General features: G+C 44.5%; 1 protein-coding gene and 1 pseudogene across 1 annotated transcript; both read right to left on the bottom strand.

Annotated features, from left to right (window-relative positions):
• Positions 1–4,548: 4,548 nt before the first annotated feature.
• LOC123401177 lies at positions 4,549–5,851 on the bottom strand (annotated as a pseudogene).
• Positions 5,852–5,929: 78 nt separating this feature from the next.
• On the bottom strand, positions 5,930–7,055 carry LOC123401187. Its single transcript, XM_045094922.1, has 3 exons — positions 6,894–7,055; positions 6,396–6,548; positions 5,930–5,962 (listed from the first exon to the last, which is right to left on the bottom strand). Exons 1-3 carry the CDS (start codon positions 7,053–7,055, stop codon positions 5,930–5,932), a joined length of 348 nt encoding a protein of 115 aa, XP_044950857.1.
• Between the last annotated feature and the right edge of the window lie 18,282 nt (positions 7,056–25,337).

Here is a 25,337-nt window from a genome sequence, read left to right on the forward strand (position 1 = left end):
CATACGGGATTGTATGAATCCTTGGCACTAAGGTTGAAACGATAAGATCTTCGTAGAATATGTAGGATCCAATATGGGCATCCAGGTCCCGCTATTGGATATTGACCGAGGAGTCTCTCGGCTCATGTCTTCATAGTTCTCGAACCCGCAGGGTCTGCACACTTAAGGTTCGACGTTGTTTTGTGCGTATTTGAGTTATATGGTTGGTTACCGAATGTTGTTCGGAGTCCCGGATGAGATCACGGACGTCACGAGGGTTTCCAGAATGGTCCGGAAACGAAGATTGATATATAGTATGACCTCATTTGATTACCGGAAGGTTTTCGGAGTTACCGGGAATGTACCGGAATGACGAATGGGTTCTGGGAGTTCAGCGGGGGGGCAACCCACCCCGGGGAAGCCCATAGGCCTTGAGGGTGGCGCACCAGCCCTTAGTGGGCTGGTGGGACAGCCCAAAAGGGCCCTATGCGCATTGGAAGAAAAAATCAAAGAGAAAGAAAAAAAAGAGAGGAGGTGGGAAGGGAAGGAAGGACTCCCACCCACCAAACCAAGTCCAACTCGGTTTGGGGGGGGGGGAGACCTTCCCCCCTTGGCTCGGTCGACCCCCTTGGGGCTCCTTGAACCCCAAGGCAAGGTCCCCTCTCTCCCACCTATATATACGGAGGTTTTAGGTCTGATTTCAGATGACTTTTCCACGGCAGCCCGACCACATACCTCCACGGTTTTTCCTCTAGATCGCGTTTCTGCGGAGCTCGGGCGGAGCCCTGCTGAGATAAGATCACCACCAACCTCCGGAGCGCCGTCACGCTGCCGGAGAACTCTTCTACCTCTCCGTCTCTCTTGCTGGATCAAGAAGGCCGAGATCATCGTCGAGCTGTACGTGTGCTGAACGCGGAGGTGCCGTCCGTTCGGCACTAGATCGTGGGACTGATCGCGGGATTGTTCGCGGGGCAGATCAAGGGACGTGAGGATGTTCCACTACATCAACCGTGTTCACTAACGCTTCTTCTGTACGGTCTACAAGGGTACGTAGATCACTCATCCCCTCTCGTAGATGGACATCACCATGATAGGTCTTCGTGCGCGTAGGAAATTTTTTGTTTCCCATGCGACGTTCCCCAACAATGGGGACGTTATGAATGGCTAGTGTGGGGAAACCAATGGGCCAAGGCCTGGTTGGCTAATGACGCGTGGCTTGCGTGCGAGGCACGAAGCTAGTGCCTATCGGTTCCCCTCTTTCCGTTAAGTGGGTTCTTATCCCTGACCCCCATATCCCTATATAAATAGAGGAGAGGCAATCATTGTAACAGAGACTTCATGATTAATAAAGCTTTGTTTCCCTCTCTATTTCTTGGTGTTCTGTGATTCTGTGTGTTCGACTACTTCGTCTACTTCATCTACGACGCTAGCTCCGCTCCGCAACCTTGGACCGGACTCGCCGACAGGAGTTGCGGAACACGTTATCAGCACGCTTCGCTCCACCAACTCTTCATCGAACGTGCGTCAAGCCTGCCCCAAGCAGGCTATCGTCGATCGCACGGAGTTATAAATCCGATCCCCCTCTTTGCAAAAATGGATTCCCCTCGTTATCACGATTTCGTTTTTGCGCTTAGTATATTTTTTCGGATTTAACTCACCTATGGTGTGGATTTTCCTGTCAAGAACCCGCTGACGAATACGTCGCCGACCAATGTCGATGTTCTTGGATTAGCAGCGATTTGTTGACTACATCATATGGGAGTCGGTACACATCATGACCAAGATGGCCATGGTACCGCCGCAACGCACCTGCTGTGCCAAGCGCCGTCATGATTCCAAATGAAATTGACGGTGAATCATCCTGCGCGTCAGGGCCACTGCTGCACTGCGCCCTGCTGGCGTCACTGGCCTCTGCCGGCCTCGGCCCTGCTCTCCTATGCTGGCCTCGGCCATCGCCTGACCCGCTGGCCGTGTCCCCCCCCCCCCCGTGCCTGCTGGCCCCGGTCGTCGCCTGGCCCGGTGGCCGCACCGTGCGCTGCTGGCCGCGCGCCTCCCGTGGATGCTCGCCTCGGCCACCGCCTGGCCCGGTGGCTACGCCGTGCCGCGCTGGCAGCCCCCCCCCCCCCCCCGTGGCTGCTGGCCTCGGCCACCGCCTGGCCCGATGGCCGCGCCCCATCCCGTGGCTTCTGGTTGTGCCGCGCCGCCGCGCCAGGTGGCTGCGCTGGCCGCGCTGGCCGCTCGCCATGCCCCGCCTCACGCCCTGCGCTGTCGCCGCCAGCCTCGGGAAGATGGAGCCCCGCCGCTGGATCGGGCGCTAGGAACCCTAGCGACCCGGTCTGGCTCGGGCTGGCCTGGCTCGGCCACCGCGATTTTGGGCATCTCCTTTAAAAAAAGGAGGAGGAGCATCGGGCCACGTGGTGGCGAACTAGGCCGGCAGCCCAAATTTAGATATTGAAAACAGTACGGTTTTTAAATTATAAAACGTACTTTAGTCTCTATGAAAATAAAAGATACCTCAGAAATTTGTTTTTGGGTTTTTTTTCACGCATCCGGTACGCATAATATACTATCTCAATTAAAATTTTATTATGTGTTTGTTTAGCACTTTTAATCTTTTGGTAAATCATATAATAATAAAAAAGTATTAAATAATGAAACGTCACTTTTATTGAATAAGTTTATGCACATCGCATTTATGCAAAAGATTACCTGCTGTAATCTCATTATTTTTGCATAAATTGCAGATGGCCGGAATGGTCAACAGGGAGTTTCCTGAGTTGGTCCACACAGGGCTGAACTACCTGAGCTGGTCTTCCGACTGCGAGATATGGTTCGAGGGCAAGGGCCTTCTGAGAGCGATTGGTAAGGGGGCCCTGTTGGCCCCCACTGACCCCAAGTTCGCGTCAGAAAATGACCAGGTTCTGCATTTCCTCCGTCACCACCTCTGCCCTACTCTGAAAGACGAGTATATAGCTGAACGGAGTGCTTCTAGCCTTTGGACCGCTCTTAAACAGCGGTTTGAGAGGCTGAAGTACACTGTCAAGCCACGTGCAGAGGCGAAGTGAATCTGTATGAGGTTCGCGGACTTCAAGACGGTTGGGGAGTACAATTTGGCACTACACAGGATTTGTACCACTCTTCAGTTGTGTGGTACTGAGGTTACCGACACTCAGAAGATTGAGAAAACCCTATCCACTTACCATCCTGACGCGGTCCAGTCCTCACGGAACTACCGCCGGGGGAACTACACACTACAAGGAATATGCTAATACACGACGCTATATTTTCGTCGCTACATCATCACGATTTTTAGTTTACGATGATCTCACGACGAAAAACCAAGCGTCAAAAACGGAGCGTCAGAAATGAACAGCAGCGATGTTTTGATCAAAATCATCGTAACCTTTACGACGATTCCTGGATCGTCGTAACCTTTACGACGATCCTAAATCGTCGTTGGCAATCTAACCCAATCCTACGTGGCAGTCCTACGTGGCAAAATTACGATGAAATCAAAACGTCATGACTGAAATCAGCCCAGCCCATTTCATTTGATCATATGGGCTGGTTTTATTTTTTTGGGCTTCTTATGAGGCCTTAGCCTATTTACAGCCACATCTAGTATTTTTTTCAAAAAAAAATCATCATTATAATTTGGGCCCTGGCCTTTTAGTGCCCAAATACATTTGATCCAGTTCAGTTTTGGTCTTTTTTCATTTTTAAATTCAACAATTTTTTTTCTTTTATGTTATTAATGGATCTATAAATAACAGCTCATACAAATTTGAAGCTTATACACATAAATCTGAAGCATCTCTAAACGGCAGCCCACACCACAAAATTTGAATTCCATTTCCTTAATTATTGGTTTTTATTCTGTGAATATTATTTGAAAAATGGCCTTTCTAGATGCCAAATACTATTAGGTCCCACTTGTCAGGTTCTAAATAAAGACAGCCAAGGTTTCAATCTCCACACAATTATTTCAGTCAAAACAACGAATAAATGAAAATTATCAAACCACATGCCAATTTTGGCTAATAGCACAATCTTTACATAATTCATTTCACCATTACATGTGATACTATCACAACATATAACTACTACTACAAATATACTCCACTTCTTCACTTTCAGGCCGAAGCTCCTTCAATGAGAGGAAACATCATTTCTGGATATGTTCGTACAGGCTCAACGAAGGCATCTAACAATAAACCAAAAGAGTTAGAAACAAAAGATAAACAAATATAGAAGTACTGAGAAGACAATATAATAAGTATTGGAAAGTCAATGTAATGGCCATCAGAGTTAATTTGTACTAGTACATAATATTTTGTTGAACTTCAGGTTTCAGTGCATGGGTTACGCCAGCCGCTAATGTTTCTTCAGTTCAACACAAAATGCTACGCTCGCCCATACTAACATACTGTATTCAGACAAGCCAGAATTCAGTTAATTAGTCAGGACAAGATATTAATACTGTATTCTGAAGTAAGAGGGAAACCAACACACTTAGCTAACCAGGCCGCATTACACAACAGAACCGAGCCGAATGAGGTAAGAGGGAAATCAACCCCCATATGGAAGCAAGAAACTGAGAGCTATTAATCCAATTTCCTGGCTCCAGTAAGTAGATTGTTAGAGACTGATGCTGTAATGGAGGACACTCACTATGACTATGAATATTTAAGCAACAGAACTGCGTGGAATTATGTAGAAAAAGGATGTTGTTGTTGTTGCTCTGCCAGTGTTTTACAATATGGAATTATCTAGACAAGGTCTAGCTAGGGTGAAGACCAGAAGTTAGGCATTATTTGCTACCGTAGAAGACAACAGAAATGGGTCCCCAGATTAGCCAGACATAACAAAAACAACACATAACAAATTAGATGCTTCTGTGGAGTGTAGCCAACTTCTAAACCTATGGATCAAACAAACAAGGACTGCCTGCCTTTCCACCAAGAAATCAGTGCAGATCAGAGAAGAAGCTCAGCACGACGCACCAAATCGTCGAACTCCAGCTATCTACTCCAGAAACAGCAACCCATACACGCCCTGACATGACACCTCGTGGAAAAATGCTCCCTGGTGGAAGAATGCGACACCAACATGCGAGAGTGAGACTAATCTAAAAACAACTCTAAGACAAGACATCTCAAAAGAGCAATGCAGGATTACATCCTAGTCGTGTACCGACATTCCATCATAGCTTGGCAAACATCAGTCTAATGATATACCACAAAAGACAGCTGGTGATAGGATCAAGTTGAAAGTGATTCCTAGAAATTTCAGGATGCTTACCTTGCAACGGGTAGCGACAACCTGAGATGCAAGCATAGCAGCATAGGGTGAAGATTCATCACGATCAGCCTTGACCTTCATGCCACCTGGATGGTTTATAGGAATAACAGTGCATATCAACTTATCAAGTACCATATCTAACAGTTTCAACACAAGTAATCACATAGGCAAAGATACATACCACTGATGTGCACCAGTGTTTCCCTCCAAGACAAGTCAGTCACATGCTGCATAATGAGATACAGAGTCAACACACATGAAACAACAGTGTCCATTGCATAGGCGCGAAGAGGTAAACACTTACGATGAAGGAGTCATTGAAGGATGCAAAGATGTGAGTAACGCCACATGCTCTCCCTCACGGACTGACGGTCCAAGGGTGACGTTCTCCTCCTTGGGCTCCCTGGTCTTCCTCTTCGAAGACTGCAACAACAAACAAATATTATTGTCAGATAACTCGCTAAGAAACATGAATGGCAGCATTTACAGAACATTTCCGGTTTTGTGCAGCACATGTAAGACAGCTTGACTTGATATAAAAATTCCACGTGAAGCCGTAGGAGGAATGCATTATGTCACTAGTGGCTGATTGCCATGGGTTTCAGTGAATTCTGGTAGAAGCTGACAAACTGGCAGCAGAGCTACTGAGTTACAGGATAAACTGCCTGCAGATCATCTGACCCTAACAGCATAACTAGAATACAGATAACAACCATGAAAACTCAACCAACAAACTAGCTGCTAGTTACCATGTATCCATGCTATGGCCGCGAATGCTTCAGTTTAGATGAAGCAAACAGCCACAAGCCTCACATCACATCATCGCCCATAAACAATTTATAGATAAGTTTATCGCAAGGTTACATAGATTAACTTAGATTACATGACTAGTTATGAAGGGGGGCGGTCGCCATAAAACGCGTTACTCCATAAAAACATTGGGCAGATGGCACTAGCAATTTAACATATCTAGTTGTGTCATAACATGCCATATTGCAAGGAATAGCGCAAACTAGCTGCTAGTTACCTCACCGCAAAGTCGTGCCTAATATGTAACCAGTTCCTATTCTCACATAAACGGCGCATGAATAACAAGATTGAATTAAGCAAAGAACCTGAAGGTTCACGTACTTTGTAACTGCAAACTTCTTGGAAAGCAGTTGTATGTCACCGCTGATGGGCTTGTACTGGAACTGCCACTTCCGGTCGAAGTCCAGGGGCTTCAGAACTACCTTTGCCTCAAAATCATTCACCTCTAGATTGTAGAACTGAAACAATATATGGCATTAGAGATTAGACACTCAGATCATAGGGTGAACTGGTTACACACAGCACACAGAGTAACAACGGCCACTATGGCAAATTGGCAACATAACCCAAAAACTAAAATTGGGATTGTGAGCAGGCGTATACTGTCCTCGTGTAATACCAGGGACAAGGAAGCAGCAACATCAGCAGAGTAAATTATTTCCAGTACGCGCATAACACCAACGTTTGGCCTGACGGATCTTGCGAGATACAGTACATTGGAAGATTGGAGCGAAATAATTGGGGGACAAATCTACGGGCAGCCCAAGACTCGAGAATTAGGGTTTATAAGGAGGGTTACCGACCTCGAAGTTGACGCCGATGCGGAGGCCCTGGAGCTCCTTGCGAAACTTGAAGTGCAGCTCGGCCGGCACGACGTTGATGTGGTACAGCTCATCCAGCATCGTCGGTCCATCCCCGACGCCCCCGTCCGCCCCTCCACCGCCGACACCCGATCTCGAGGCCATCGGACGCGAGAGAGGAGAAGAGGCCCCTCTTTTCTTATTGTGACCACCACTCGCCGGGGGAGTGGCAGCTTCCCTCTTGTGTCGGGCGGCCTGGGGTACTGCGGGCGGGGCAGGGTGGGAGGCAGGACGGTGGAGGCAGGGCGGGGTGGTCTGCCGGGGTAGTGCGGTAGTAGGGGAGGGCCGCTGGGGGAGGCAGGGCCGCCGGTGGTGGAAGCGGCGGTGGCGGCGTCTCCGTGGGCGAGACGTCGAGTCATTGTTGGCGGCGTCGCAGAGGGCTGTCCGTCCCGGCTATTGGGGAGCAGGGCGCACGCAAGGAGGTGAGGTGGGGTGGGGTGGGGGTTGGGTGGCAGCCGGAGGTGGTGGCACAGGGCGGAGGGAACGGCCCGAGGTGGTGGTGGTGGGTAGGGGAAGGAAGGAGAGGCTGCTTGATTAGATCTGGAAAATGAGGAAGCGTGCGTGGGTGTGTGGGTGGTTAGGGTTTTGCTTTCTTAGAAGAGGCTCTGCCGTTGGATGAATGCTGATGGATGGCTGAGATCGCGTCCAAATAGGTGATCCGCGTGAAGGCAGTTTCTCGTCTCTCATTGGCCGGCTTGAAATGTGATTTTTTTTAATCCAGATCTCTAGAAAAATTACAGAAAATATTAAATATTTGTTGCAAAATTAGACTACACCATTTTTCAAAAATATTATACCACATTTTGAGTGACACGATGTTGCCTAAGAAAGTTTTCATTCTCAGAAATGACTTATCATGTGTGAATATTCAGAGCTTTAAGCCAAACTAGTTGATTGCCCGTGCGTTGTCACGGGGTAAAGAGCAAAATGAGGATAGCATCATTCCTGGAGAGATGAAGCACAAGTATATTTTAATTTTTAGCATTTTTAACATAACAATGCATTTACAGAAGATGAATGAGTAACGAAAGCCAATGAGAAAGACTACAAACATCTGTCTGTGTGAGCCCTGTATGGAAGAAGTAGAGCACAAATAAATGAACTTTGGGTGTAGAAATATAACCCGGATTCATAATCATGATAATTTTCATGAAACAACCCATCATTCAAATGTGTTCTTTCATTTATCCGCCACTATTCATTTGTCCTATTCATGGCATAGTTTGTTCAAAAGATCTAATATTGTGCACAAGGGTGCATATTGAAATGGCAAACAATGTTACTTAAGGAAGTTTTCATTTTCCTTGCATGAAAAAATCATTTTCCATTTTTAAGTGCCCAAAATGAGTTTTTTTGTGAAGGACCTACCATATATTTGTAACAAAATTGTACCAAATCATTTTTCTAACATACTAGGACATATTTAATGTACAATTGACCAAATGGTTGGGTGTTAATGGATTTTATCGACCTCTCGTGAAAAAGACAAATTTTCGTTGAATCAGCTCAAAGCGGGTCAAATTTGAACTGCAGCTACATTATAGTTTGCTCTTTATTTTTATTAAAAATCATTTTAGGTACACAAGTATCTATTTAATCATAGAAACACCAAAATATTGTCAAGGTTCAACTACTAGGTAGGAATGGTCATACCCGATGTTTTGACCGCGTTTTGAAATGGCCATGAAAAATTCAAAACAAATTAAAAAAAATGGAAAACCATTGCATTGTGTCATTATATGTGACAACGTTACTAGGAAAAATAATAAACAAGTAATGCGACAATTATTTTAAATAAGTGTTCTTAGAAATGGGCTATCATGTGTGAAGATTCATGGCTTTCAAGCCAAATGATCAATCTTATGACCACATTCATGACATAGTTTGTTGAAATGATATAGTATTAAGCACAAGGGTGCATATTGGAATGGTAAACCATGTTGATTAAGGAAGTTTTCATTTTCCTTGTATGAAAAATCCATTTTCCATTTTTCAAGTGACCAAAATGAGTTTTTTTGTGAAGGACCTACCATATATTTGTTTCAAAATTGGACCAAATTATTTTTATAAAATACTAGTCCATATTTAATGTACAATTGACAAAATGGTTGGGTGTTAAAATCTTTTATCCACCTCTCGTGAAAAAGACAAATTTATGTCGATTCAGCTGGAAGCGGGTTAAATTTGAACTGCAGCTGCATAATAGTTTGCTCTTTATTTTTCCCAAAAATCATTTATAGGTATATAAGTATCTATTTAATTAGAAATACATGGTGTGGTGCCTTGACGTCGAGGTTTGGATGGTGGTCGAGGGCCCCAACTCCAAAGCGCGTGAACTTGCATGCCAGCCGCATGGTCACCGCCTGACCGTTGCGTTGCCACGCGTTCTAGGTGGAATAGGCATGTCTGGTGGGTTGGACAATCCCTCGGTAGGTGTTAGCAATAAGAATACAATAGAAGAATCTCACGAGGAGACTGAACTAAACTCAAACATAAATTAGCAGCCAAGTGTTTGATTAGCGGTGCGGGTAATTCACATAGACAATGGGACTAAATTCTGGCTGAGTATGATCATCTACTAAGGAGACTCTCTTGACAATTTTTTAGCTCAAATGGATGAATCTAGGTGGCACTTGCTTTGCAAACTAACACATTGTGCAGAACTATGAATGTTGAAGATGGGATCAAATGAATGAATGGATTGAGCTGAAATTTGGTGTATGATGTTAATTTGGGCGTATGAAGGCACTGTATAAAAATTATAACATTTGGACATGCAAAAGTGACACTTCCTTTACAATGTGCCAATCTGGACAGAAAATGGTAATTGAAACTGGGTTCACATAGATGATTGGATTGAGCTGAAATTTGGAGGAGGGTGATAATTTGGGCACATTAAGGTACTGTAAAATTTTCATAAAATTTGGATAAAGAAAAATTATACTTCCTTCACAATGCTCTCTACTGAACAGAATATTGGGAAAAATATTGAGGAAAACTGGCTGAATTAAATGAGTTAAAATTTGGTGGAGTGAGGTTATATGGTCAGTGTCATCCCGTGGTAAATTTTCATCAACTATAAAGCAATATAAAGTCTAGTTGCTTCACAAAATGAAAATATTACCAAAAACAAAGATTGGATGGTGAGCTCACGTGGATTGTTAGATGTGGCTAAAATTTTATGGAGAGCTATGTTTTGGGCACATAGATGATGTGGAAAAAATTCAACTCGTCAGGATATTATTATCTAGTACTTCCTTCACAAAGCTGTTAGTTGAACACAAACTTTGGAAATTTGCCGAGAAAGATTTACTAGGCAAATCGTTACGAAAGTTTTCACGAGGCAATGATTTGGATAGGAAAGAGTGCCCAAACAATATGAGGGTAATCAAAGAAATAGAAATAGCACTTCCTACACAAAGTGCTATTCTGAACAGAATAGGAAAATGAATATTTTTGAATTATTTTTGAACTATGGAAGGGAGGGTTTTCACATATTTGAGAAATATATAGTCCAAAGTATTTTTGAAAAAATTTCGAGAATTTTCGGAATGATAGAATAGTAGGTTGCTTCACAAACTAGGATCAGGTGGGATAGAATGGACCCACGAGTGACATGTCAACATAGTTAGAACATGTTACGACATTTTTACAATCGTCGTAAAAGTTATGACGATCTCATCTTATGCGGTTACGACGTTTTGACTCACATCGTCGTAATTTATATGTAGATTTGATCCCCTCAAACGGTTTACGATGATCTCGGATGAAATCGTCATAGATTTATGACGAATTCGTCAACGACATTTTAAAAAGCATCACATATGAGCATATTTCTTGTAGTGACACGAGGTATTCAGAGCTGATCGACATCCTCCAGGTGGCAGAGGCGCGGGACGAGGTTCTAGAAAAAGAACTTTGTCGCGCAACCACTTGGGGGGAGTTCTTGTCAGGAGGTGAACGCCCTCAAGGTCTGCAAGCCTCTCCAGAAGAAGAGAGTCCGCAAGGGCAATAAGAAGGGCCCTCAGCCCCCCCACTCCGGATAAGCAGCAGAAGCCGGGAAAGGGGGAGCAGAGGCCTCAGGACTGCTTCAGGTGTGGATTGCTGGAGCATTTCTCCCGCCAGTGCCGCACACCAAAGGAGGTGGTTGCTGCGTACAAGGCTCGGAAGGATCATGAGACGCACCTCGCCTTGGTTCAGGAGGAATCACCACTGGCGCCCCCAGCGGCACCCGTGATGATCGCTATGCCTCCTCCTGCACCCCTCGTGGCGACCTCAGTTGTGCCCATAGCGGCAGCCTTGGCGGTCTCTAACGATGTCGACGTTGCCATGGAGGTTGAGCACACGGTCGCCCCTACAGGGCCGCCACTGGATGTTGACGCTCCTACCAAGATGATGACTATCGAGGAGGGTCTCACTAGTCTGGAGATCCAGCCAGAACTCGATGGCTTCTTTGCCGAGTCTACTTAGCCCACCTCATTAGCGATCATGATTCCGTGTTTTTCAGACAATGCATTCGAATAAATTCGATTTGGTTATAAGCTCTATGAGAGCACAAACCTTATTCTTTATTTCATGACGCTTGGATGACATTTATATCATTCATTTATTTCATTATTTATACATGATAGTATGTTATGTTCTGAAATGTGTGCATTTATTATTAATGTATGTTCTTCCTTGTTACATTAATTAGATGTCATATTTTAGAACGCGTGTGGCGGCCGAATGGAGGAAATGTGCCTTGCCGATAGCGCCACTACACATACCATTTTACGTGAAACTAAGTACTTTGAGTCTATTAAAAAATCTCCGGGAAGTATCATGACAATCGCCGGCTGCGGTTTGAACATAGTTGGCTCCGAACGAGCTACTATCATACTTCCCATGGGAACAACTTTGATCATTCATGATGCATTGTTGTACCCGGAGTCGACTCGTACTCTACTGAGCTTTAAAGACATCCGCGCTAATGGTTTCCATGTTGAGACCGATGATGACAATGGCAAGGAGTGCCTCCTCATCACGAAGCGGGATGCAAATGGTAAACATGTTATCGAAAGGCTTCCTTCGTTTGACACTAGGCTATACTACACCAAGATAGTAGCACCACCCGTGTACACTACCCTTAAGACCATCTTTAGAAGCTACGAACTTTTCTGCCTATGGCATGATAGGTTAGGCCACCCCAGACTTAGGATGATGAGGAACATAATTAACAACTCGCATGGCCATAATGTTAACGGGAAAAACTTCCCGAATCCCGATGATTTCGTATGCTCCGCATGCGCCACGGGGAAGTTAGTCATTAGGCCATCGCCCCTAAAGGTGAGGGATGAAATCCCCGCATTCTTGGAACGTATCCAAGGGGACATATGCGGTCCAAGTCAGCCCCTCACATGGCCGCTTAGGTACTTCATGGTGCTCATCGATGCTTCCTCTAAATGGTCCAACGTTTGTCTGCTGTCAACACGGAAGCATGCCTTTGCAAAGTTGATCTCTCAGATCATACAAATGAGGAATAATTTCCCTGATCATCGTATAAAGTCTATTCGAATGGACAACGCCGGAGAATTTACTTCAAAGGCGTTTGATGATTATTGCATGGCAACAGGAATCAAAGTTGAGCACTCGGTTCCACATGTCCATACACAGAATGGACTTGTCGAGGCATTGATCAAAAGAATTAAATTCATTGCCCGACCGCTCCTTCACGGTTGTAATTTACCAACTACATGTTGGGGCCACGCTGTATTACACGTGGCCAAACTCATCAACTTTAGACCGTCGGCCTACAACATCCACTCTCATGTTCAGCTTGCGCAAGGGTCGGCACCGAAAATTTCCCACCTTCGTAGGATCGGTTGCCACGTATACGTACCAATACCACCACCCCAGCGATCAACAATGGGCCCGCTCCGTAAGTCGGGGATATACGTTGGTTATGAGACTGTGTCCATAATCAGGTATCTGGACCCCATGACAGGCGACTATCACACGGCTCGTTTTGCTGATTGCATCTTTGACGAGGATTTTTTCCCGACTTTAGGGGGAGAGAATCAACCCCTTGATGCTAAAAGTCGAGAAATCACGTGGCAAGCCACGGGAATCCACGCCCATGACCCACGCACTGCTAAGACTGAGAGAGAAGTCCAAAAGATAATAGATTTGCAGTCATTAGCTAATCAACTGCCTGACCACTTTAGTGACTTAAAGAATGTGAAAAAGTCGCATGTCATGCATGCAATGCACCGGAAAGGGTCGAAATACCAAAGAAGAATGATGGTATACCCGCCCCCGTCCAAAGGCCTAAAAGGACGAGACATCTAGCTTCTCAAATCCCAAGTACTCGGGGACGCCTGACGAAAAAGGATACGAGAGATTCATCACAACCTGTCACCAAAGTGCCCCAAAGTGACACTGGGAGCCAGTCGAGACCTGGCACAAGTACGGAAAATTCAGTGCGCGAAATTCCGGACTTAAACTTTCCCATAGGGGAAACACCCAGCGGAGATGTGTGCGCACACATCGGTGCGGGAAGTCTGAAGGACCTTGCTCCGAGAATGGGAAATTTGGTAGAGCAAGTATTGGCGCCAGATGCGCTCCATGACGAAATGGCCATAGATTATATTTATACGGGAGAATCTCTGAACCGAGCAACGTTGATTGTCGACATTAACTTTGCTACGAAAATTGCCTCAATCATAGATCTTGACCCTGAGCCTAAAACGCTTGCTAACTGCAACAAAAGGTCGGATTAGAATGATTGGCAGAAGGCAATCACTGCCGAATTATTATCTCTCAACAAAAGGAAGGTGTTCGGACCAGTTTGTCGAACCCCTCCCCACATTCGCATGGTTGGCCATAGGTGGGTTTTTGTTCGAAAGAGAGATGAAAATAATAAGGTAGTAAGGTACAAAGCAAGTCTTGTTGCTCCAGGGTTAACTCAACGACCCGGTGTCGATTTTGAGGAGACATATTCCCCGGTCATGGATGGAGTTACCTTTAGATACTTGATCTCAATGGCAGTAAACATGGGCTTGAAAATGAAATTGATGGATGTTGTCACTGCTTACATGTATGGTAACTTGGATTCGAACATATACATGAAGGTTTCTGAAGGTATCCCTGTTCCGAACCATGATAGAGCAAACAGGAGTCTATACAATGTCCAACTTCAAAAGGCATTGTATGGACTTAGACAGTCTGGTAGAATGTGGTATAATCGCCTAAGCGATTTTCCTTCATCAGAAGGGCTACACGAGCAATACAGATTGCCCATGTGTATTTATACGGCGATCCCAAGATGGATTCTGTATAATCTCGGTGTACGTAGACGATTTGAACATAATCGGTACACCTGAGGATATTGAGGAAGCGAGTTCCTACCTGACGTCGGAATTCGAGATGAAGGACTTGGGTAAAACCAAGTTATGTCTGGGTCTACAACTCAAACATTCCCCTGATGGGATTCTAGTGCACCAGTCTGCCTACGCCCAGAAGGTGTTGGAAAGATTCGGATTTGACAAGGCATATCCTTCTAAGACCCCGATGGTCGGGAGATCTTTGCAGCCAGATAAGCACCCGTTCAGGCCTAAGGAAGAGGGGGAGGAAACTCTGGGACCAGAGGTTCCTTACCTGAGTGCAGTTGGGGCACTCATGTACCTCGCGAATTGTACACGGCCAAACATTGCTTTCGCCGTCAATTTGTTAGCTAGGTACAATTCTGAACCTACCAAGAGACATTGGAAAGGTGTTAAGGACGTCTTCCACTACCTGCAAGGGACCAAAGATCTCGGTCTATTTTATAGAAGGAATCAAGACATGTCCCTTATAGGCTATGCCGATGCTGGGTACCTGTCGGACCCGCATGATTGCAAATCACAGACTGGATATGTTTTCCTTTGTGGTGGAACTGCTTTCTCCTCGAGATCAACCAAGCAAACACTTGTGTCGACCTCCACAAACCACTCGGAAATAATGGCACTATTCGAAGCGTCAAAGGAACGTGTATCGCTTCGGCGGATGATCAACCACATTCAGCAGACGTGTGGGCTGAACACCGTACAAACCCCTACCATTATCTATGAGCACAATGTTGCTTGTGTTGCACAAGTTCAGATGGGTCATGTGAAGAGTAACTTCACAAAACATATTAGTCCCAAGTTCTTCTATGCACACGAATTGCAACATATGGACGAGGTGAGAGTCTTGCATACTAATTCGTGTGACAATCTTGCTGACATGTTCACTAAATCATTACCGGCATCGTCTTTTGAGAGGTGTGTACGTGGAATCGGTATGATGAGACTTAGAGAGATGCAAGGATCAGGGGGAGAAACTTCGCAAATTCGTCGCTGAAATCTCGATCCCGTCTATTGAGTACTCAACCAGGTAGTTGAGTGGATTGTACTCTTTTTCCCTTGAGTGAGTTTTCCTGATGTTTCTCACCTAAGGTTTTTAACGAGGCAATTCGTGCAATGCAACAACGTATACTATGTACTCTTTCTCCATATATTTTCCACTGGATTTTTCGGAGTTTTTGAGGCATGGATATACGGATAATTATCCAAGGGTGAGTGTTGGGAAACCAATGGGCCAAGGCCCGGTTGGCTAACGAGCCAGTGCCTATCGGTTCCCCTCTTTCCGTTAAGTGGGTTCTTATCCCCTGACCCCCATACCCCTATATAAACAGAGGAGAGGCCATCATTGTAATAAAGACTTCATAATTAACTAGATCATGAAAGGCGCGCGTTGCTGCGCCCGTCTATTATAAATTTAGGATGAAATTATTATTGATATATTTGTATAACAGTAATTATTTTCTTGTGGTTTGCGATGTTTATTTTGTTGCATTTTATTTGCTTTATTTTTTTGAAAAATTTGTGGTGTTATGGGCCACATAATAGTAATTTTCTTATTTGTCTGTAATATTTAAATTAGGCTGATAGGGGCCTGTATAGGTATTAATACTTTTGCAGCAGCAGTTTTTGTGTATTGATGTGTATGTTGAACGTTTTTAGTGAGGGTTTAATTTTGTATGTTTATGTAGGATCGTAATCGCTTAAGGTATATTTGTATTACATTAATTATTTTCTTGTGGTTTGCGATCTTTATTTTGATGCAATTTTTTTTTTGAAAAATTTGGCCTCTGGATCACACCACCCGCGTCGTTGCCTCGTCTGGAATACACCGTCCGCGCTGTTGCCTCGTCTGGATCAATCGAGCCCTACAACGCGTACACAGATGGGCTATCATACCAGCCCATCCAAAGCCCAATCAACCACAGCCTTCGAAAAAATCGCTAGAGTAGCAGCCCCTTAGGACATGCGGCCCAAGTCACGGTAATCAAGTGCTGAAACGATCATCTCACGGCCAGAAATGATTAAAAGCGAAATCTGACGGTCGTTAGTGTTGGGAGCGTGAGAGAGCTCGCTTTAGGTGCAGTTTTACTGTCCTAAATAAAGCTTTGTTTCATTCTCTATTTCTTGATGTTCTGTGACTCTGTGTGTTCGACTACTTTCTCTACTTCATCTACGACGCTAGCTCCGCTCCGCAACTTTGAACCGGACTCACCGACAGGAGTTGCGGAACAGCTAGAAGTGCCTTCTACAAGAACCGGCAGTTTTATCATCGTAAGTTGGGATTGGGCAGATGTTTTTTTTCTCTTCTCCTCACTGGCCTTGATGCGAGTCAACTCTTACTCCATAATAAGCTAGTACATCAGGAGAAGAAGCCATTGACCGGTAAAAAGTGCGTCGAGCTACGGTACACACATTTCTGGACAGGAAAGATGATACGGGCTGCAATGGGAATTCTGAATTTGTACTACTGCAAGCATGATGCACAAGGCGCTTATTAGCCAGGATATTCTGCTTGTACAAGACCAAAAACAAATAGCCTCACACACGTATTAAATTTTTCTCCCGCATTCACCCACGGACACACAGAGATCAGTATACGGACACCGGTGACGGATACTGTCATCCAACTCTATTTGTATATGTCTATATTTTAAATTTAATCTGATCCATACACCACGTCGGATCATTCTTTAAGTGTTCTTCATCACAGATTGTCTCCGTGCATGGTGAAGCTTTCTCCTATCTTTTTTGGGACCGTCGGCTATACCATCCGGATCATCGTCCGCGCTCTACCCCTCCTCTTCCTCCTTCTATTGTCCGGCCGTCCAGTGTTGTTGTTGTTGTGTTCCCACCAGGGCCGGGCCCACAATGATGCCTAATTATTACTTTTTTAGGGGAAAGCTAAACTTTATTGATTATAATCCACATAAGGTGGGATACAAATTGGATCATGCACTAATGGGGACAGGGCCTATAGCCCCGGTCCGTTAGGGGCTTTAGTCCCGGTTCACCAACCGGGACTAAAGGGGCAGGACTAAAGGCCTAACCTTTAGTCCCGGCCCTGTTCCAAGCCGGGACTAAAGGTGCTCCACGTGGGCGCCTTGGAGCGCCCTCAAAGACAGGCCCTTTAGTCCCGGTTCTTTACACGGACCGGGACTAAAGAGGTGCAGGCCCTTTGTCCCGGTTCTTTACACGGACCGGGACTAAAGAGTTTCAGATTTTGTTTATTTTTGGATTTTAGGGTTTTAGGGTTTAGGTGTTCGGGAGATTAACGTGATGCCTCGTTTGGTGTTCGGGAATTAGTTTTCATATAATTCTAAATAGAAATAATTATGCATATATATATATAAGATTAACTTATCTTACAAGCGAGCATATATATACAATTATATGGAGATCTGAATTATCAGGACTAGAGCCCGTCTATTCGATTACATGGACGAACATCAGTAATGGCCCCTAGCTACACTAAATCGTCATTTGTCATCTATAGCTTCCGTCCTCAGAAAGGTCGCAAGCTCCTCTGCAACAGCAATCGCGCGTTGCTCTGGTAGGACCTTCTCCCTCATGGCCGTGTACTATATAAGAAGAGGAGATGAATATGAATATCAATCATGATAACAAAGAATGACGGGTAAAAATAGAGGTGTGAATGTTCATTGCTTACGTCGAATCTGTGATCCTTGTGCTCAGAGGTAAACGTGCGAATGGTCTCGCAAACATAGTATCCGCATAGATGCGTCCCCCGTGGTTGCTGGTCGCACTTTACGAGAATGGAATATATATAATCAAAATAATAATCTAGCATCATAAATGTATTGAAAATAGAAGTATATCATACTACTACTTACCTGAGCCGCTCTAAAGGTCAGCTTCTCAGGCTCGATACCGGGAGTCACGCACTTGAACCGCTTCCAAACCCTGCCCGACAAGGATAATGATTTGCTAAGTTTTTCATTAATTGATATATCAGAAAATCATCGAAAGAGACCGATAGAGCGCAAGAATGATTGAAATTACCCTTAGAGCATGTCCTGCAGGCTTTGGAACTGTTCCAAGGGTCTCGATAATGGCTCGAAGGCATCAAATCTTTCCTTATCAATTTGAATGTCCAACAAAATCCAATGGAAGTTGTACATGTATGTATATATATATATGTGTGTGTGTGTGTGTGTGTGTGTCAGTAACTTATCAATTACACTTATAAGTGAATGGACACAACAGAGTAAAGACCCTCACCTGAAGTTGTATGGAAACAGTATGTGGTCAAAGAAATTTTGATCTGTTAGAAACCTTAGAAGGTTTTCCTCCGTCTCCTTGGGTTTATCAGTTAGCGTCGCTATATGTATTTTATCTGGGTCAATAAACCCAATATTTAGGATGTTCCTACTTTTACAATCCAGAATCTTCATTCTGCATAATAGAGTACAAGTTATATATAGACAATGAATTGAAATAACTAAACAAGTTATATGTAGACAACGAATTGAAAAACTTACAGACAATAGCAACTCATAAGCGATTTGTCGAGGGCGTCGGCATTGTACATCTGGAAGAGTTCATCAAATTCGATATGGATTTCTTCGGGGCGGCCGTAGTACTCCCGTGGGACACTCACCACGATCATCGTTCTCCCATTCTTTGATTCACTTAAGTACCATGTATGCAAGTAACGCATATTTGTTGGGAGATCATCTTTGCTGACCAAAGGCGCTCCCATGACAAACTGTGGCTTAGGGGCTACCACAGCCTTGGGTAACCTGTCGTCTTGGGAAGCCAGAATGTCTTCAACCGGGATACCCATTCATCCGTCCACTTCTTTGCTAATTCCAAATCTTGCCCCTGCACCGGAGGGGGGACATTCTCGGGTAACACCCTGAGGGATGGGATCGACTGTTTGGCCTGTTGTCCAAGCTAAGGAACGTCTGATTTTTTTTTGCTTGTAGTTGAACTTGATTTGCTCCCACTTGCACTTGCACATGATCTGCTCTTTTTCACTTCCTTCTGCAATGTGCGTGTATAGTCATCAGGCTTATGGTGTAAGTCATACTGTGATGGAAGGTTCGTGAAGTATTTTGCAAATGCTATTTGCTTCTCGGTGTATTCCGGGTGGGGCTCGGGTTCCTTCTTTTTCATCTGCGCATCATGATGTTCCTTTGCTATCCTGGCGTTTTCCTCGGGGGTATGATCATAAGGTCTGATAGGAAGATTAGCATGAGGTACCTTTGGGAGGGGCGACAGTTTGCGCTTTGGGGGGCTCTGTCGCTTAGAAATCGTCGGCGGAGCGTTCTTGCTGGCACGCTTCCGCTTAGTATCCGGAGCGGGCGGCGGCGGAGACGGACGACCCAACTCCGGCGGCGGTGATCGAGATGGACTTGTGTTGTGCTGGCCGACGTCATGTGGAGGGCTTGGAAGTAATGGAGGTGTAGGTGACCTGCGACGACTCGGAGGCGGTGTTGTCCTTGGGGCCGAGCCTGGAAGCTTGATGTAGTTCTTGTCCCATAGGATGACTCCACCCAGTACTTCTCCGAGTGTCCTCTCATCTTTGGGTCCAGCTATGTCGAGCTCCATATCAGGAAACCCCGCCATGATTTCATCCACCCTGACTTTAGCAAAGCCAGCTGGAATCTCACGGCCATGCCAGCGTGCATCAGGGCTAGAAGGTAAAGCTTGTCCGACGGCCACCTTCATGGATATGCTCTTGAATTTCTGATGGAGTTCACATGATGTTGACTCCTTGATTCCATCCACGGGGTATCCGGGACCGTCCTCTATCATTCTTCGTGCATCGTCGGGCGGGGCCTCAGATTCAGCCACGCTGCTTTTCCGTTTAGATGGGGCGCCGGTAATATCAAGTGCAGGATCTTCCTGGCGCGCTACTCCTCTAAGCTCATCAATCTTCTTCTGTTGCTCGTTAATCCTGGCAAGCAACTGGTTGAACTTGTCATTCTCCTCATCGTGCTGTCGCTTCTTTCCTCTCGCTCGGCTTCTGTAAGTGTCTTGGTCTCTGGCAAACCCAAGCCACCACGGGTAAGAAGGACCGAGGCCTCGCGTTCGTCCTCCATGTTCGTCATTGCCGAGGACCAGTGTGAGCAAATCTTTCTCTCTATCTGCAGTGAACTTTCTTTTTCCCTCCTTAATTTCTTTCACTATCTTTTTCCAATTCTCCTTGGGTATCCTAAGACCGTCACTGCAGATGAGGTCCCCTGTTTCTTCGTTGTACGAACCACCATGCGCAAGGAACCAATTTCTTGCTCTCAATTCCCACTCATCACGGAGTGGTTCAGGTACGATGCCTTTAGCTAGCAGATCTTGCTCTTTCTTATCCCACTTTGGGATGGCAGTCTCATAGCCCCCTGGCCCCAGTTTGTGGTGATATTTCTTCTTGTCGGCATTTATCTTGTTCTTTTCTGATAATGCGTGGGCATCTTCTAACTCCTTGTACTCTTGAAATGTCTTCCAGTGATTCGCCTGCTTGGCTAGATACCCCTCGAATACTGGCACTTTATTTGTCTTCAGATAGTTTTTCCATAGCTTCTTCTTCCAGCTACGGAACAGTTCGGCCATCTTCTTTAGAGTCCACTGCTTGACTTTGGCCCTCAGTTTGTCTGCGGCGTCTTCATTCTCACATTCTGGCAGGTTGAAATGTGACATGAGATCATTCCAAAGATTATATGTGTACCTTTCGGCGACATACTCACTATCGGCTGCCCCTTTGCGCTTGTTCCACTCCCGAACGCTGATCGGGACGTGATCCCTAACGAGAACTCCGCATTGCTTCTTGAATGTGTCAACAACATTCTTAGGAAGCTTGGGTTTGCCCGTAGGCAATATGACCTCAAAGGTGTAATGCGTCCGTGCATCCAACTTTCTAGTCGGGCCTCGTTTCGTAGCTTTGCTCGATGTGGAGGCCTAAGAGGGAGAAACATTCGTCAAATGAATGTATATGTATACAATATAGAGCTATCTCCAATATTTTTCACATATTACAAGTGATTGTCGAACTTCATATGTATACCTCGCCGGACTTTATTATTTCTTCACCGGCTTCTCCATCAGTGGAGCTATCACCTTCTCCGTCATTGGACCTATCTCCTGCCCCATCGGCTTCATCTTCGTGTCGGTCGACCTCCATTCCATATCCGGAGGGGTTTAGATATGACGACGGAGATTCAACTGGTTCAACGTCGGGGCCGTCTTTGATTATATCTTTGAGAAGTTCTTCCTCTTCGAGGTTCCTGATATGTGGATCCATAGTTCTGCAAAAAACGGACATTTGATTAACTAATAAACTAACAAACTATATAAGAGGGGTTGGAAACTTCGAAGTGTCGTTTTATATAGGAGGACCTTTAGTCCCGGGTCTTGTGTAGAACCTAAACTCTAAAATATGTCTAACGGATTCTCTTAACCTTTAAGGATTTAACAAAATGGCGACATTCTAGATGTGTAGAAAATGATCCTATTTTTCCTGATCTCATCTACCCTTCTATATGTCACATTGTCTAGTGTCAAAGGACTTTGTTGAACTTTGTACCAAAAAAGAATTATTCTATCAGGAACTCCGTTCCAAAACAACTTTAGTCCCGGGTCGTGGCTCCACCCGGGACTCCTAGATTTCTGCATAGTATTCAAAGTAGGAGTACTTTTCCAATTTGAGCATTCAATAAGCAAAACCAAATTGTAAAATAAAGTAGTATTCAAATTAGTATGCATTCAATTATAAGCAAAAGTACATCATCTCTTTTGTCCGTACATCATCGAATATTATCACTAATACCCCTCGAATACTATCATACATATAGCATCACTGATACAGCTAGAACCGTAGCGCCCGACGGGTATCGTCGCGGGCGGTGGACACCCAAAGAGAAGGAACCATCACAGGATCATAGCTCCAGTGAGATCCCCGAAGAACCTGCCAGGTATGCTCGAACCTGCCCTCCAACGCAACCATGTAGCGGAGGACGTGCTGATCCTCCTCGCTGACACGGTGACGTACCACCTCCGCGGTGTTCGGAAGCCTCGGCACCGTCACTGGCCCATGCGACCACCACCAAACAAGGATCGGGTCAACAACGGGCTGGCTCCTCACCAACCTACGCCCCCCGGAAGGTATCACCTCCCAATACCAGTCGGGCGGAGCCCAGTCCCGGACAGGGCCCCTCTGATCAAGCACGTGTCCTCCGCCGAGTCGACGACGAGGATGCTGGATAGGCATCGTAAAATAAACTAAAAAAATAAACTAGTTCTATTAATTTTCTTGCTAAAAATAAACTATTAACACTTAGGCATATACAATAGAAAAATTAAACTATTAACACTTGAGCATATACAATAGCAAAATTAAGCAATAATCTAAGAAACACTATTAAGACTTAAGCATATACACTATACAATAGCAAAATTAAGCATATACAATAGCATCTATATACGTAGAAATGTCTTCTTCTACTCTTTCTTCTTCTTCTTCTTCTTCTTTCTTATTTTCTTCTCCGCTTCTTCTTCAACTTCTCTTCTTCTACTTCTCCTCTTCTTCTATGTTTCCTCTTCTTCTCCTCTCCTCCTCTTCTTATTCTCCATTTTCTTCTTTTCATCTCCTCCTCTTCTTATTTTCCTTTTTCCTAATCTTATTTTTTTATTTTTGTTCATATTTCTTCTTCTTGTAACCCTAACGTAATTCTAAATATTACTAACCCTAATAATCTAGCACAAACCTAATAACAATAGGAATTAAATGACAAAAAAAATATTTTTCTTTTTCTTCTTTTCTTCTCCTTTTTCTTCCTTTCTTCTCCTTTTTCTTCCTTTCTTCCCTTTTTCTTCTTTTCTTCTCCTTTTTCTTCTTTTCTTCTCCTTTATCTTCTTTTCTTCCATTTTTCTTCTTTTCTTCTCCTTTTTCTTCCTTTGTTCTCCTTTTTCTTCCTTTCTTCTCCTTTTTCTTCCTTTTTTCTCCTTTTTATTCTTTTCTTCTCCTTTTTCTTCCTTTCTTCTCCTTTTTCTTCCTTTCTTCCCTTTTTCTTATTTTCTTCTCCTTTTTATTCTTTTCTTCTCCTTTTTCTTCTTTTCTTCTCCTTTTTCTTCTTTTCTTCTACCGGCCGGAGTGTTGGGGAGGAGGGGGCGGGGGGCTTACCAGCCGGAGGCGTCGACAGCGGCGCGCGGCGAGGAGGACGGTGGCAGCGCGCGAGGAGGAAGGCGGCGGCGAGGAGGACGGCGGGCAGCCTGACGGCGTCGTCGAGGTCGTCGGTGTGCCGCGCCGGGCAGGAGAACGAGAGGAAGAAGAAGAGAAACGAAATGCGATTTGGGTTGGAATTTTTCTAACTCCCGCTTATATAGGTGGATCTTTAGTCCTGGTTCGGGGCTCGAACCGGGACTAAAGACCCCCTTTAGTCCCGGGTGGAGCCACGACCCGGGACTAAAGGCCCTTTTTCGGCAGACCAAAAGGCGGGAAGCAGGGGCCTTTAGTCCCGGTGCGGAGCTCCAACCGGGACTAAAGGGGGTCTTTAGTCCCGGTTGGAGCCACGCACCGGGACTAAAGGCCCGCGCTCGGCAGGCGGCAGGCGAGGGGCTTTAGTCCCGGGTCGTGGCTCCACCCGGGACTAAAGCCCCTCCTCGGCTGCACGATAAGTTTAGTCCCACCTCGCCCAGCGAGGGGGACTAACACTTGTTTATAAGCCCCGTCGCAGCTACTCCATCGAGCTCCTCTCTAAAGCAGGCTTACGGGCCTAAACTGACTGTAAATTTAAAAATTGAAACTACATTTGAAATTGTGGAGAAACTTAAACCTGAATTCAAAGTGAGCTCACTTTGAATTTAGGTTTAAGTTTCTTTACAAATTCTCATATAGTTTCAATTTTTTTCTATTTTCAAAATTAACTATTTTGTTATTTTCAATTAAAAACTATGTTTATTAAAATTCTTTTTGCATATTTGAGAATTTGACAAAACTATGATAATGAAAAGTGTTTGAAATTGAATAAATAATTCAAAACTATTTTCTATTTTCAAAAGTAATTATTTTGACTATCCAAACTATTAACTATTTTGTTATTTTCAATTAAAAACTATGTTTATTAAAATTCTTTTTGCATATTTGAGAATTTGACAAAACTATGATAATGAAAAGTGTTTGAAATTGAATAAATAATTCAAAACTATTTTCTATTTTCAAAATTAATTATTTTGACTATCCAAACTATTAACTATTTTCCTATTTTCTTATCAGAGTACAAAACATTCAGTCCTAGCACCCACGGGCCATGGTCAAACGTACAACGGTATGCTGATGTGTTATGTAAATTTTACCTACTCACATTATCTTGTTATTTAAGTCGGACAGCGTTTTCGATCTAACTCAAAACTCTGAAGGATATGTTTGCAACGAAATGCATATCAGATATAACAAGCAAAGAAGATTCATAGTGACAGCATTAGCTTCTTAACTCTTTAATACATAAGCTATCAGATATAACAAGCTTAACAGTATCACAATCGCATATTCTTCCTTTTTTCAATTAGGTAATACAGAAGGATTATGCACTCGAGCACTTCCCACGTGAATATACAATTGTCATACTCCAGCTGCCTCGGAAGAACAAGTACTGGAAATGCACATTCCACATCAGGCCATCCGGCGTGTGTGCTGCAGGTCGGTGCAGCCTCTATTTGGGAAACTTTGCCCGTGACAATCATGTTAGAGCAGGTGATATCTGCCTCTTCAAACCAATGACAAATGTTAAGCAGAGAAGATTCATAGTGAAAGTGCATATTCTTCACAAAATGAGCACTGATGGCACTACTCAGTCGTCAGGAGGCAAAGGACAAGATTCCCATGGATGCGTGAAGGAAGGCTCGTCCCATAATTATAAATCAGAAAATACCCCTGCAGTATCTTATACTTCTAAGGAATTTTCAACATTGTCATTTATTTAGCTAATATTCTGTAGCTACGTACATTTTCTTGTTATCATACTTTTTAGGGAAGTCGGTGTTTTGGTTTTAACTCAAAATGTCTGAAGGATAT

Source organism: Hordeum vulgare, chromosome 1H (genome assembly GCF_904849725.1).
Source record: "Hordeum vulgare subsp. vulgare chromosome 1H, MorexV3_pseudomolecules_assembly, whole genome shotgun sequence".
NCBI lineage: Eukaryota > Viridiplantae > Streptophyta > Magnoliopsida > Poales > Poaceae > Hordeum > Hordeum vulgare.